Source organism: Chiloscyllium punctatum, chromosome 34 (assembly GCF_047496795.1).
Source record: "Chiloscyllium punctatum isolate Juve2018m chromosome 34, sChiPun1.3, whole genome shotgun sequence".
In the NCBI taxonomy this organism is placed as follows: domain Eukaryota; kingdom Metazoa; phylum Chordata; class Chondrichthyes; order Orectolobiformes; family Hemiscylliidae; genus Chiloscyllium; species Chiloscyllium punctatum.
Window position 1 is genome coordinate 56,555,446 of NC_092772.1, and position 13,940 is coordinate 56,569,385.

Here is a 13,940-nt window from a genome sequence, read left to right on the forward strand (position 1 = left end):
AAAGGTTGCAGTTTCAAATTAACCTGCTGGACTAGCCTAGTATCGTGTGATCTTTGACTGATTGACGATAGGATCATTCAACAATCACTTTTAAATGTAAGATATTGGGGCAGAAACATGGCCATTCAGCCCGTCAAGTTTGTTTCATCCCCATGACAGTTTTTTCTGCTTGCCAATCAAGAACCTGCCTTTTCAAAAAAGGTTAGAAATATTACTGCAAAAGCTCAGCAGCTGGCAGCACCTGTGCAGAGAAAGCAGAGTTAATGACCTTTCTTCAAAGTAAAAACAATGACTGCAGATGCTGAAAACCAAATACTGGATTAGTGGTGCTGGAAGAGCACAGCAGTTCAGGCAGCATCCAACGAGCAGCGAAATCGACGTTTCGGGCAAAAGCCCTTCATCAGGAATAAAGGCAGTGAGCCTGAAGAGTGGAGAGATAAGCTAGAGGAGGGTGGGGGTGGGGAGAGAGTAGCAAAGAGTACAATGGGTGAGTGGGGGAGGGGATGAAGGTGATAGGTCAAGGAGGAGAGGGTGGAGTGGATAGGTGGAAAAGAAGCCTAACCATATCCGTCTAACATACACACAGTGACTTCACCTCCACATCCTCTGCCGCAAGGAGTTCCACAGATCCACCCTCTGACTAAAGGAATTCCTCCTCATCTCAGATCCCAACCTCTCCTACAAGTGGAAACATCTCCATGCCCTCTCAGACTCATAATTCTGAGTATAGTTTTCTCAGAAACCTGATCCCAGTGTTCAGTTCTGATGAAGGGCTCTTGCCCGAAACGTCGATTCTCCTGCTCCTCAGATGCTGCCTGACCTGCTGCGCTTTTCCAACACCACACTGTCAACCCAGTGTTCAATACCCGATCCTTCGAACCTCTGTGGTGTGGAAACAGGCCCTTTGACCCAACAAGTACACACCGACCCTCTGAAGAGTAACCCAACCAGAACCATTCCCTTACCCTTTTGCTCTACATTTAATACACCTGACTAATACACCCGACCCACACATCCCTGAACACTAGTTGCTCCAAACAACCATCTTGTAGACATTCCATGAATTCCCTTTCTTGAGATCCACTCTCAATCTGATTTTGCCAGTCCATCTGCAGACTGAAGCCCTCCCACCCGTGGTTCTTGTAGCACTGCCTCTCTCACATGCCTTTTCCATCTCTGGATTTATTTTCTTCCCCACATCCTGACTACTACTGGGAGGCCTGTACACAGCTACCATATTTCCTTTATGGCTCTTCAACTCCACCCAGATGCTTTCTACACTTTCTGACTCTATATCACTTCTTGCTTTTGATTGACATAGTGCGGGATCAGTTACGATTGACAGGAGGTGGAATAGGTGCTGATTAGGGCAGCACTGTGGCTCAGTGATTAGCACTGCTATGTCACAGTGCCAGGGATCTGGGTTTGATTCCAGCCTTGGGTGATTACATGTGTGGAATTCGCACATTCTCCTAAAAGTCTGCGTGGGTTTTGTCTGGGTGCTCCAGTTTTCTCCCACAGTCCAAAAATGTGCAAGTTAGGTAGATTAGCCATAGTGTCCGGGATGTGTAGGTGAGGTGGATTAGCTGGGTTGAATATGGGGTTACGCGGATAGGGTTGGGAACTGGGCTTGGGTGGGATGCTCTTTGGGGGTGTCGGTGTGGAAGCAGTGGGCCAAATCGTCTCTTTCTGCACTGAAGGGATTATACGATTGACAGAAGGTGGGGCCAGGGCTGATTGACAATGAGTGGGGCCAATGCTGACTGACAGGGTCAATGCTGATTGAAAAGTTTCCTCAATTGAGGCCATCCTGAGTCACCCAAACAGCACAAAAGGGGACTTTGGCTCATCTAGTATCGAGAACTTTAGAACAAAAAGGAGACCATCACTTTGCTGGTGGTGCAGTATAGTCCCCAAACAGTCAGGCTAGATATGAAGGCTAATTTTAAAGTGTAAAAGTGACACACTAATAGCAGAGGATTTAAGCTTTGCAAATATTAACTGGAATAAGCAAAACGTGAAAGTGTTAGTATAGGCAGGATTTTTAATATGTATCCCAGAGGGCTTTTTAATCTAGCAAGCAGAAAATTCCAGGAGAGAGGGGACAGTGCTGGGTCTAGATTGCAGAAATGACACTGGGCAAGCAGTGGAACTGTCAGTCAGAGGGTATTTTGGTGTTAGTGATCAGAACTCAGTGAGATTTAAGGTAGTTATGAAAAAGAGCAAAAATAAAACTTCTAAATCGGGGAAGGCAAACTTTAATATAAGAACATGCAAAGTAGGCTGGGAGCTACGACATGAGGAAAATCCAAATCCAACCAGTGAGAGTATTTCAACAAGGACATAGTAAGAGTACTGGGCCAAAATATATCTGTGAAAGTGAAGGATGGGAAAAACATGTGCAGTGAAGCCTAGATGCCGAAGAATATAGAGGATTGGATTAGGATAAAATGGAAGCTTATGGTAGATATCAAGGACTCAAAACACCAGGTCTCCCAGAGGAGAATAAGTGCAGGAGCTACTTAAACAGAACAAAGGCAAACCAAAAGGGCACATGACATAACATTGGCAAGCAAATTACAGGTAAATCTAAAGTCACCTTTAGGAACATTAGGTCAAAGAAGATAACCAGGGAAAGAGTAGCATACTGGAGAGGCCAAAGTTGGAAACTGTATTTTGAACGAGAAGAGGTGATAAAGTTTGAAGCAAGTACTTTGCATCTGTATTCAGTGTTGAGGAGGATGAGGGAGGTCTGAATATCAAAGAGGAAGGTTGTATTATACTTGAATAAATTTTAATTGGGATGGAGAAGGTATTAACAGCTTTAGATTAAATTTATATTAGTTTAGATTTATTGTCACGTTAAAAAAAAGTAGAAAGTATTGTTTTGCATGTTATTCGCAAAGAGTCACCACTCTCCAGCGCCTTGTTGTATCTCTGTTTAAATACAAAATATTGCAGCAATAGCGTTGATATTTTATCCAATTGTTCTTTGTAGAATGGTTTACTTCATACTTGATCTCAAACTCTTTGACTCTCCAGCCTGCTGCTGGATATCAAGATTAGTGGTGCTGGAAGAGCACAGCAGTTCAGGCAGCATCCAAGGAGCAGCGAAATCGAAGTTTTGGGCGAGACCTTCATCTGGAATTCCTGATGAAGGGCATTTGCCCGAAACATCAATTTCGAAGCTCCTTGGATGCTGCCTGAACTGCTGTGCTCTTCCAGCACCACTAATCCAGAATCTGGTTTCCAGCATCTGCAGTCAATGTTTTTAACCTGCTGGTGGATATCAGCCGGTCTTGGTACAGTGCTGCTCTTCAGCCTCTGCTTCAATGCCATGTCTAACCTGGAAACTTGCTCAGGGCCCAGCGGGGTCCTTGTTCCAGACCCCTCCTCCATTACCATTCCTGAGGCTGTGTCTAACCTGGAAACTTGCTCAGGGCCCAGTGGGGTTCTTGTTCCAGACCTCTCCTCCACCACCATTCCTGTGGCTCTGTCTAACCTGGAAACTTGCTCAGGGCCCAGTGGGGTTCTTGTTCCAGACCTCTCCTCCACCACCATTCCTGTGGCTGTGTCTAACCTGGAAACATGTGCAGGGCCCAGCGGGGTCCTTGTTCCAGACCCCTCCTCCTCTACCATTCCTGTGGCTGTGTCTAACCTGGAAACTTGCTCAGGGCCCAGCGGGGTCCTTGTTCCAGACCCCTCCTCCTCTACCATTCCTGTGGCTGTGTCTAACCTGGAAACTTGCTCAGGGCCCAGCGGGGTCCTTGTTCCAGACCCCTCCTCCTCTACCATTCCTGTGGCTCTGTCTGAGCTGGAAACTTGCTCAGGGCCCAGTGGGGTTCTTGTTCCAGACCCCTCCTCCACCACCATTCCTGTGGCTCTGTCTGAGCTGGAAACTTGCTCAGGGCCCAGCGGGGTCCTTGTTCCAGACCCCTCCTCCACCACCATTCCTGTGGCTCTGTCTGAGCTGGAAACTTGCTCAGGGCCCAGTGGGGTTCTTGTTCCAGACCTCTCCTCCACCACCATTCCTGTGGCTGTGTCTAACCTGGAAACATGTGCAGGGCCCAGCGGGGTCCTTGTTCCAGACCCCTCCTCCTCTACCATTCCTGTGGCTGTGTCTAACCTGGAAACTTGCACAGGGCCCAGCGGGGTCCTTGTTCCAGATTCCTCCTTCTCCATCACTCCTGAGGCAGTGTCCAAGCTGAAGACAAATGTGAATAAATCCTCGGGTCTCGATGAGATGCATCTCAGGCTGCTGTATGAGGGAGTGAAGAGATTACAGGGTCCCTGAAACTAATTTTAGAATTCACTGTGGACATGCAAGAGCTACTGAGGACTGGAAGACATATAATGTTGCACCTTTCTTATTGGTAAGGATGGTAAGGATAAAACAGAGAACTGTAAGCCAGTGAGTCTAACCTCTCTGCAAGGTAAACAATGAGAAAATATTCTCAGGGGCAGAATAAATATCTGCTTGTTGAGGCAGGAATTAACGAAGGATAATCAGCAAAGCTTTGTCAGCGAGAAATAATATCAGAAACCTTTCAAGAAGGTGACCATGCATATTGATGACAGTAATACAGTGGATCTACTTTACATGAACTTCAGTAATGATTTTTAACAAGGTTCCAGTGTTCAAATAATTCAGGCAGACAAGCCCAAAGTCTGGTTCCTGTCTTGAAGGAGTTCAGATAGATGTATACAGAATTTAGTTTCTGCATTGAAGGGGTTTGTGCAGTGACCAGGAGAATCATTAACCATAAGACTGTACACTCACTAATATCAGCACCAATTTATCTCTTTATTCACAGCTCGGAGCAAAAACTTCAGATAGCAAAGTACAACTATCCAGGATGAAAATATAAATACATCCATACATAAAATATTCACAGAATATATATATCAAACATATCAGCACCAGCTTCCTTTATTCACACCCAAGAACAGACAGTTATATACAAAAGGAACAACTCTATTAAATGTTAACAATACATCTATTACAGTTAAATGTGCAGGACATATATTTAGCCAGATGTAGTTAAAAATCTATAAACCATACAGATTATTAATTCTAGAGACAAACTGTTCCTGGTAATCAAGTAGTTCCTGGCTTTGCCCAGTAGGTGCTGCTGCAGTGGGAGTTTCTGAAGCCTCTTCCCATGTTCCCCACTGTGGGAGCACCATCACTACAAGGACTGCAGTGGGTCATGGCCACATGGACAATAAATGGGCCCCTGGCACGAAGAAAAAGTTAATGACATATTAATTAAGTCATAAATAAGGAAATTGCCTAAGAAAAATGATTCTTGGGGTTGAGTTTGAACATGCTCTGCATAGGGAATGCTGAGGTATAATGCAGAGGATTAAGGAATTAGGCAGACCCATCGGTCCACTCATCCACAACAGTCAGACATCTTCATCTGACTTAATACCATTTGCCAGACTTTGGTCCATATCCCTCTAAGCACTTTCTTTTCATATACCAATCCAGATGCCTTCTAAATGTAATTGTACCACCCTCTACCACTTCCTTTAGCAGCGAGTTCCATCCATACACCAATTATTTTATAAAAGGGATAACACTTCCACTGACCGTTTTCCACCTGAGATTGTGCTGATCAGAAGGGTCATGCAAAGTCGGATTGCTGATCCCAATCATGAGCTTAAACTTCAAGGTTTGGGAGAAGATTTGTAGCTCGGGTGCTCGTTGTTGTGGTTCTGTTGGCCGAGCTGGGAATTTGTGTTGCAGACGTTTCGTCCCCTGTCTAGGTGACATCCTCAGTGCTTGGGAGCCTCCTGTGAAGCGCTTCTGTGCTCTTTCCTCCGGCATTTGTAGTGGTTTGAATCTGCCGCTTCTGGTTGTCAGTTCCAGCTGTCCGCTGCAGTGATCGGTATATTGGGTCACTCATCCACAGATTCAATCAATAAGCACATCGACCTGGACCCAATATACCGACCACTGCAGCGGACAGCTGGAACTGACAACCGGAAGCGGCAGATTCAAACCACTACAAATGCCGGAGGAAGGATCACAGAAGCGCTTCACAGGAGGCTCCCAAGCACTGAGGATGTCACCTAGACAAGGGACGAAACGGCTGCAACACAAATTCCCAGCTCGGTGAACAGAACCACAAGAATGAGCTTAGACTTTCCACCAGGAATCACTCAATCCCCCCAACACTAGACTGATTCCCCCATCCCTGAGCCAGGCTCAGTGCGGTGGAAACTCAGTCAGTGCTGGACAGCCCCGTTCCCCAGAAGGTTTTGTTCTCCAGCCGCTCCATCCTGATGCTCAGGTGCTGTTGGTACAAGGCTCCGTGCTTCATCTGAACAGGTCACCTCTCTCAAAGGGACACCATTTGATGCTTCATTTCAAATGCTGGAGTATTGGTTGCAATGCAGCCCACTGGTGGTTGTTTCCAAGGAGATAGAAACCAGCAGAGAAGGGGTTAACAGAAATCAATACTTTGAACATGTGTGTAAAGGAGCTGCTAAGGAGCACAGACCCATTAAATAACACTCAACATCCTGGGGACCAATGGCAGCTGGAAAATGGGTGACAGGAGCTGCACGGTGATGGAGCACAGAATGTAGAGGAGAGGAGGCTTATAGGGAAGGCAATGGGCAAGAGCTGGACACTGCACAGGACCTGTGCTGACTGACAGAGGGAGGGCCAGAGGAGAGAGTGAGAGAACCCTGCGATAGTTCCTCCTCCCACAGTGAGGGCTGTATGTGGGGAAAGGCGGGGAGCACAGAGATACGGATATTGAGAGAAACAAAGGAGATGGTATTCTCAGTGACTGATCCCTCCAATACCCAGGATAAGGGATGGGCTGTGTGGTTCAAAAAGTGTAGGAGAGTGAGCAATAACTTGCATTTCAATAGCACCTTGTACACTGTGTAGTATAGGAAAAGACGAGAGAAAAAGGCATTGGAATAACAGAGGGAGAAGGAGGGAGAGAAACTTGGTCAAAGAGGTTTAGATGAGGAATTACAGAGCTTCCGAGCCAGGCAGCTGAAGGCACAGCCACCAATGGGGCAGCAATGGAAATATCAGGGAGACAGGAGCACAGAGATCTGAGGGCTGTACAGCTGAAGGTGGTTACAGATCGGGAGGGCTGAGGCAACGGAAGGATTGGAAAAAGGATGGGATGGTTCAAATCTGTCCATCTCAGTCTGAAACAGATTTAATAATGGAGCATCCACACCCACATGGAGGAGAACATTTCAACCAGCAGGCTAGGGGAAACAGAAGCTACCCTGTTCATAAGTCAAAGGGGCAGAAGGAGGCCATTCGACCTATTGCTGTTCTGTTAATTACTGAGACAATGACTGATCTGATCATCCCGAGCTCCATTTTCCTGCCTTTTCCCATAATCCCTGATTCCCTTACTGAACAAAAATGTATCTCTCTCAGCTTTGAATATACTTACTGTTCTACCCTTGACAGCTCTCTGAGATTCAGTAAGATCACTTCTCCTTCTGAACTCCTGTTAATACAGGCCCATTCATCCCAGGATTCTGTCTAATAAAGGAGACCGAGACTGTACACAGCCCTCCAGGTCAGGTCTTACCCATATCCCACAGAAACTGCAGCAAGATCTCCTTCCTCTGTCCCAGGTGCAATCAAGCCACCTAAAATCCCATTTACCTCCCTTGTTTTCTACATGTTAACTTGGTGAATTCTCCACAATTCTTCTTTTCCATTCTTCCAAAGTGATTAGTTCACACTTTCTATTGTTTTCTTTATCTACTACCACTATTGCCCATATATTTATCCAGCGTATCCCTGTTTGCAGCCTCTGTATCCTCCTCACAGCTTACTTTCCCACTGAGCTTTGTATCAGCAGCAAACTGGGACAATCCCACTCTATTCCCCCATCTCAGTCACTGATATAGATTGTGAGACACTGAAGTCCCAGCACTGATCCTTGCAGCACCAGTTACATCCTGACAACTGGCAATGACCCTTTTGTTCCTGCTCTGTTCCTGTCCATTAACCAATCCACAATCCATGCTATATTACCCCCCAATCCCCTGGGAAATCATCTTGTACAACAACCTATTGTGTGGCCCCTTCTCAAATACCTCCTGAAATTCCCAATATATGGCCCATCCTCTGGATCTCCAGTGGGATAATATTTGCTCCTTTCCAATCCACGGGGACTGTTCAGCAGTGAGAGGATGACAAGCTGGAAGTGACTGGATGCTGCTGCTCAATGACAGGCTGGATTGAAGCATCCTCACAGCTCAGGGAATGGACAGGGACAGAGCTCAGCAACATTTCACACAATGTTATTAAACAAAACCTCATCAAAGTGGAAAATGTAGAACATTCCAGAACTCACTGTGTTTGTCCTTTTTGCGCTTTGATAAGCCCAATTCCAAAGACGACAACAAAAACAGCAGAAATCCCAATTTCAAATCCAAAACTTCCTCTCGCTGAGATTCCAGGACCTTGAGACAGAGTGAAGCCATTAACAGACTGGGACACACAAACAAAACTAATAGTAGAGATCTTCAGCACCTAGTGCTTCAGAATCAGCCCCAGTACAAACAGGTCAAACAGGTTAATTCTAGTCCTGGAGGGCTGTGGAAGGTTAGATACCAAGAATCACACACACACCAGACCATCCCACAGTTCCTTACGCGCGCGCGCACACACACACACACACACACACAAAACATGGGATAGATACATGCTTTCCAATAGAGAGAACTGGACACTGACCAGCAGCTGTTTCCCTTCAATTAAACCCAACAGGAGCTGAAATTATTTTAATCTTTTTAATTCTGCCATGAAATGTACAAGATTGAGTGGAATGTGCTTTTCAACTGGGTCAATATAATACCACACTGCCTTCAATCCAGGGTCACCCCCTCCAGACTGTATCGCTCAGTGCCCTCACCTCTGGTGGGCCTGTCCTTTCAGTGGGACAGGACATACCCAGGGATGGTGATCGGGGAGTCTGTGATGTTGTGTTATTTCTGTCAGTGTAACTATGTCCCACAGTCTCCCAAGTTGGACCCCAGTCCCCAGATGTTAGTGAGGGGGACTTTACAGGGTCAGCTGGGCTGGCTGTGACATTGCTGTGTCCTGATTTGATGCCTGGCTCACAGCCAGTGATCCATTCAGTTTTATTGTGGATTTTCCTGTCTAGGGGTTTGGTACAAACTGATTGATGTGCTCAATTAAAGAGGGCAATTAAATGTCAACCAGGGTAATATGGGACTGGAGTCATCTAGACATAGTAACTCACTCATTGCACTGCTGTTCCTGTAAAAATGGAGATTGGATAGAGAATACCTGGAACAAAGAATTCTAACCTGTTACAGAGAGATGGATGAGGTCAGATTGCTCCAAGTCACAATCTAGGCCCATGCTTTCGTAAATCTGATAGTCATTCTGGTCTGACTCCCTGAGGTCAGAGGTCAGAACTGACCAGTTGCCTTGTTCCAGTTGATCTCTGAACATTTTTGTTCTGTTTTTGAACCGTGGGTCTTGTTCTCCCAAATCATCGCTCCCATTCACAAACTTGTGTACGATTTCACTCCTGGACGTCCCCCAAATAACCTGTAAATCAGAGACTGGGTCCATTCCCTTTGTCGGTACAGGGCAGCACAACCTGCTCCCCAAAGAACCCAGAAACTGGGACAGGCGAGTCACCTGGAAAAGATTGAAAGGATTTATCCACAGATCGACCCTCCCTGCTGGTACATTATATCCCAAGCTTCACATGGTTACACTGCGATGCTGGAGCAGAGGGTGGTACGTGTATGGAATGAGCTGCCAGAGGATGTGGTGGAGGCTGGTACAATTACAACATTTAAGAGGCATCTGGATGGGTATATGAATAGGAAGGGTTTGGAGGGATATGGGCCGGGTGCTGGCAGGTGGGACTAGATTGGGTTGGGATATCTGGTCGGCGTGGACAGGTTGGACCAAAGGGTCTGTTTCCATGCTGTACATCTCTATGACTCTATAACTCTGATCAACGACTCACTGCTTTTATTTTTTGGGGGGAATCTTAGAAGTCAGAAATGTACAACTTACAGAGACACCCGCCCTGTACAGTGAGAAAACTGGGTGATTTCATAGAATCACACAGTGCAGAAGAAGCCTGTCGGATCTCTACTCCAATACCACACTAATTCTGTAATTAGACCCACTTTTCAGCATTAGGCCCACAGCCTTGAATAAAATGATTTTTCAAGTGGACATCCAAACACTTGTAAAGGTTGTTATAGATTCCCCTACAGAATTAACCTTCCAGGTAGTGCATTTCAGAGTTCTACCATTCACTAGATCAAAATATTTTTCCTCAATCTCTTTTACAATTCTGCTTAGCACCTTGAAATGATGCCTCTTGTTATTAACCCTTCAATGAAGAGGATTAGCTATTTTCTATTAACTCTGTCCATGCCCCTCATATTCTTATGGACCTCTATTGAGTCTCCCCTTCACAAGAAACTAACCCAAGCTTATTTCATCAAAACATTTCAACATCACACGTTGGACCATATAAATCTCCAAACATTTGTAAAATCCACTTTTTCCACAGGATTGATATACAGTAATATGTTTTACTCCATGGTCAATACTCTCCACTGACTTCAATCAGCATCACTCCCAATCCGATCAGTTTCCGAGCAGGAGGGTTCCGTTAAAATTGGACCAAAATTTGTCACACAGATTTCCAGAAATATTAATGCTAGTAGGAAGCAGAAATCTCCAGTGTTCCAAATCTGAGGGATAGAAAGGGGTGTCTCAGGAACAGAAGTAACAATTCTGGGATGTTTAAGGACAGGTTCCAGGTAACAGTGACCCACACCACTCACTCTCACAGAGTCATTCTTTGGTAAAATATCACACAGCATTTCAAACCTTCCAATGTTCCTCCCTGTCTATCCAGCATGATCCAACGTAAGAGCTGAAAACACGTGCAGTAGTTTAGAAACAGATTTACCTGGAACAGGTGTGTTCGGTCCAGGTGTAGGAGCTCGCTCTAAAGAAAACATCATGTGTTTAGTACGGTGTGTAAAACAAACTGCAGAAATGTTCAAAGTCTAGTGTAGTGACATATTCACTGCACTACTGTACCCACAAAATCATATTCAGACCAGACCAGCTGAAAGAAAACACTCACTGTGACAAGAGAGATGGACTGATACAACTCTGATTGGGAATACTGATTGGGGTACTGATTGGGAATGATCAGCCATGATCATATTGAATGGCGGTGCAGGCTCGAAGGGCTGAATGGCCTACTCCTGCATCTATTGTCTATTGTCTATTAACTCCCTCCCATCGAAAGCGATCCCCCATCTTGCTGTAAATCTGACAGTGATACTCGCCCTGGTCTGTCACCCTGAGGTCAGAGGTCAGAACTGACCAGTTGCCTTGTTCCAGTTGATCTTTGAACAGGTTTGTTCTGTTTCTGAACCGTGGGTCTTGTTCCCTCAAATCGTCACTCCCATTGACAAACGGGTGTAAAAATTCATATTTGAGTGTTCCCCAGATAACCAGTAAATCAGAGATTGGGACATTCCCTTTGTAGGTACAGGGCAGCACAACCTGCTCCCCAAGGAACCCAGAAACTGGGACAGACGAGTCACCTGGAAAAGATGGAAAGTATTAATCCACAGATCGACCCTCCCTGCTGGTACATTACATCCCAAGCTTCACATGGTTACACTGCGATGCTGGATTTACAAGAAGCTCTGTTCAGTAACTCACTGCTTTTATTTCTGGGGGACGGTTAAAGCTCAGACATTGAGGGTCTTCAACTAAAAGCAGCTTGTGCTGGATATTTGTCAGCACTGAGCAGCTGGACAGCACTTTGAATCACATGGTTCCCATTTGGACACACACTGGGAAAGAACAGCTGGATACTGGTCACTCATTGACTCAGCCGCAGCACAGAAGGAGGCCATTTGGCCCATCGTGTTTACATTACTTAACAAAGATCTGACCACAGCTATTGCAGTCTGCAGCTCATGGCCATATCATGAATGTCGGAGGTGTGGGGGTCGGGGAAAGCCGGTGGAACCCAAGTTCTGACCCTGAAATATAAAGACAGAAGTCAATGTGGGGAGAGGGTACCAGAGGAAGTGGAATGGGTTTGCACAGGTTGGGGACACAGTGACAATTGAGTACATTATTATGAGAGTGAGACAGCACCTGAATGTCCGAAAGAGGCCGAGGTAACGTAGAACCTCACCTCCCTCTAACAGTGTCCAGCTGCCACTGTTCACATCACAGGGATTAACCCGAAGATCTCTCTCCCCCACCCCCAGCCTTTAATCACTGCTGAAATGTTCCAGCACTCACAGCACTGACCTGAAACAGCAGCAACAACATTTAGCAGCAGCAGCAGCAGCGGGGGGAGTAGTTTCTGGGAGCTGTGTCCCTGCAACAAGAAAACACAGTGAGTCCCTTTCCAACAGATTCACTGCTCGGAAAGTTTCCCCCAGACCCCCCTCCCTCCGTGTCCCCGGGTGGGAGACACTGACAGTAAGTACCTGCAGCTCCTTTCCCGGGACCGGGACCGGGACTGCGATCAGGATCAGAGGCAGATACTGACAGGAGACCGAGAAGCTGCGGAGAAACATTTGGTAAAACTCCATGTTGGAGGGAGAGCAGATTGTGTCTCACTCAGATACAGCCCGGAGCCGATCCTACACTCTATCCTGGTGATTAAAACTGGATCCACATCCGGGGGGTGGGGGGAGCTTGTCACAGACTGACCCACATTGCACTGGGGCGGGGGGGGGGGGTTAGATCAATCCCTCTGTCTCACCTCCTCTCAACATCCCCGGCTCTGGAGCCACAGTTTTCCCGGAGTCCTCCACTCAGGTCAGTGTCTCACTCCAACCCCTTCAGGGGGAAAAGCAGCTTTCACCCGACAGGGTTCTGCACCCGGATCCCTCACTCCCCACCCCCCCCCCTACCCCCCTCCCCACCACCACCTCTCCCTGTGAGAATGGGAGAGTCACGCCCCCAGCGTAACAAAATGAATGAACCAGAGTGGGTCATTGTAACACAGCATGTTACCTGCAGCACTGCCTGTCCTCGGCACGCTGCAGTGTTCCATAGTGAACCACAGTGAAAACTAGAGGGACAACATCTCATCGTTACAACTTTACAGCCTTCTGGGCTCAATCCTGAGTTCAGCACCTTCAGATTATGAGCCAACTTCTTGCCTTACTTTTAACTTTACCTGTTGCATTTGCTGTCACCATGTCCTCCTCTCTGGACAGTGAGACTCAGTGAGTCTGTCTGGTCTTTCCAGTCTGGCAGTTAGATACACCCATTGTTCTGCCTTTACCTCATCTAAACTATCGACATCCTTTCTCCCCGGCACTCCAACCCCTCCTCCCACCCCCAGAGCATAAATGCTGCCCCCACCCCAACCACACTTCAGTTCTGATGAAGAGTCACCGAGACTCGAAATGTTAGTTTACAATCTCTCCATGGCTGCTGCCTGACTTTACTGTGGTCCCTAGCATTGGATGTTCTCAGTGCAGATCTCAGTATCTGCAGTAATTTGAATGTTGCAGGAAGAGCAGCTTTGAGTCTCAGCCAGAAACAGCCTGCACTCACGTCGATCATAAATGTCGTGATCCCTGAGTCATTCGGGGGTGCTTTTCGAACCCAAACCTTTGTGTTCTGAAGTGCAAATCAAACCGGGGATTCGCCCGGCTTTTCGGGACGCCTGGTCTTTCTGGGCTGTGGGGCTACTTTTGCCCTCTGTACGCCTTCATCGTCAGAGGAGCTGCTGATGTGTTTGGCATGCTTTTCTTTTCCAGTTGTTTCTCACCGATATTCACTCCCCCTGTCTCTTTCACTTCATCCTCCTCCATTGAGACTGTCAGTTTCAGCTGGAGGTTGACTCAGTTATTGTGCCTCCACGCTGACGAGCTTTTCCTCCTCTCCA

The 13,940-nt window shown here is 46.7% G+C and overlaps 1 protein-coding gene across 4 annotated transcripts; it reads right to left on the minus strand.

Moving 5' to 3' along the window:
• Positions 1-4,785: 4,785 nt before the first annotated feature.
• On the minus strand, positions 4,786-13,486 carry LOC140458876 (uncharacterized). 4 transcript variants are annotated; one of them, XM_072553608.1, is made up of 6 exons: positions 13,468-13,486; positions 12,344-12,413; positions 10,971-11,009; positions 9,331-9,670; positions 8,352-8,460; positions 4,786-5,237 (listed from the first exon to the last, which is right to left on the minus strand). In XM_072553608.1, exons 2-6 carry the CDS (start codon positions 12,362-12,364, stop codon positions 5,099-5,101), a joined length of 648 nt encoding a protein of 215 aa, XP_072409709.1. In that variant the 5' UTR covers positions 12,365-12,413; positions 13,468-13,486; the 3' UTR covers positions 4,786-5,098. The 4 variants fall into 4 exon arrangements, with proteins under 4 accessions (XP_072409709.1, XP_072409707.1, XP_072409708.1 ...); XM_072553606.1 differs by lacking the exon at positions 13,468-13,486 and adding an exon at positions 13,224-13,321; XM_072553607.1 differs by lacking the exon at positions 13,468-13,486 and adding an exon at positions 12,804-12,891.
• Positions 13,487-13,940: the final 454 nt, after the last annotated feature.